The 1,036-nt window shown below is 40.4% G+C and overlaps 1 protein-coding gene across 1 annotated transcript in view; it reads left to right on the top strand.

Annotated features, from left to right (window-relative positions):
* Positions 1-462: 462 nt before the first annotated feature.
* The window catches only part of LOC112076870 (regulating synaptic membrane exocytosis protein 1), a gene marked incomplete at its 3' end in the record, with an annotated part of 42,620 nt that continues 42,046 nt past the window's right edge, over positions 463-1,036 (top strand). Inside the window, exon 1 of the mRNA XM_070441485.1 lies at positions 463-527. Within this exon, the coding sequence (XP_070297586.1) occupies positions 463-527 (65 nt within the window). The remainder of the gene's footprint in view (positions 528-1,036) is intronic.

Raw genomic sequence — 1,036 nt, 5'->3', positions numbered from 1 at the left:
TTGTTCCTTGATCACGTTGAGACGAGGTTGTTGTACTGGCACAACAAACGGGGCCAGGTCTTCTGGACTAGATCCGGGGTAGAAATAGTACGAATACAGTATATACATATGAAATGAGTAACGAAGCTATGAACATTATTAAGTGACTAAATACGTAGAATAGTATCGATACGTTATAATATGAGATCGGAGTAATGCCAAGATATGATAAATTATTAAGTGGGACTGGTGTTCCAATTCTTAAAGTGTCAGTTGATCATAGGTCTAAATGGCCTATAGGCGGTGCCTAATGGTGCTAAGTGGATGGCTGTTGTAACAGTCCTGATGGCTTGAGATAGAAGCTGTTTTTTCAGTTCTCTCGGTCCAGCTTTGATGCACCATGTAAACTGACCTCGCCTTCTGGACTACCCGCCCTCCAGGACACCCTACACCACCCGAGTGTCAGACAGGAAGGCCATAAAGATGCATCAGGACAACAACCAACCCAAGCCACTGCCTGTTCACCCCGCTATCATCCAGAAGGCGAGGTCAGTAAGGTGCAATCACATAAGCAGGGAACCGACGAGACTGAAAAACAGCTTCTATCTCAAGGCCCATCAGACTGTTAAACAGCCCACCCACTAACATTTATGGCCGCTCCAAATTACTGACTCAACTCCAGCCACTTTAATAATGGGAATTGAATGGTAAATTCATGTAAAAATGCTACCACTAGCCCCTTTTAAACAATGCCACTTAATGATATGTTTTACATACCTACAATTACTTATCTCAATATGTTATGTATATACGTACTCTATATCAATCTAACTGCTCTTGCCATCTTTAATTGTAATACATGTACCACTAGCCCACTTTAAAAACTATGCCACTTTAATGTTGTTACATACCTACATTACTTCATCTCATATGTATATACTTGTACTCTCATACCCATCTACATCTTACTGCATCTTGCCTATGCGTTCTGTAGCATCATCATTCATATATGCTTTTATGTACATAATTCTTTACATCCTTTACACTTGTGTGTATT

The sequence above is a fragment of the Salvelinus sp. IW2-2015 genome, unplaced genomic scaffold, assembly GCF_002910315.2.
Source record: "Salvelinus sp. IW2-2015 unplaced genomic scaffold, ASM291031v2 Un_scaffold4098, whole genome shotgun sequence".
Classification (NCBI taxonomy): Eukaryota; Metazoa; Chordata; class Actinopteri; order Salmoniformes; family Salmonidae; genus Salvelinus; species Salvelinus sp. IW2-2015.
Note: the sequence above shows the minus strand (reverse complement) of the source record. Positions and strands in the feature narration are given on the sequence as shown.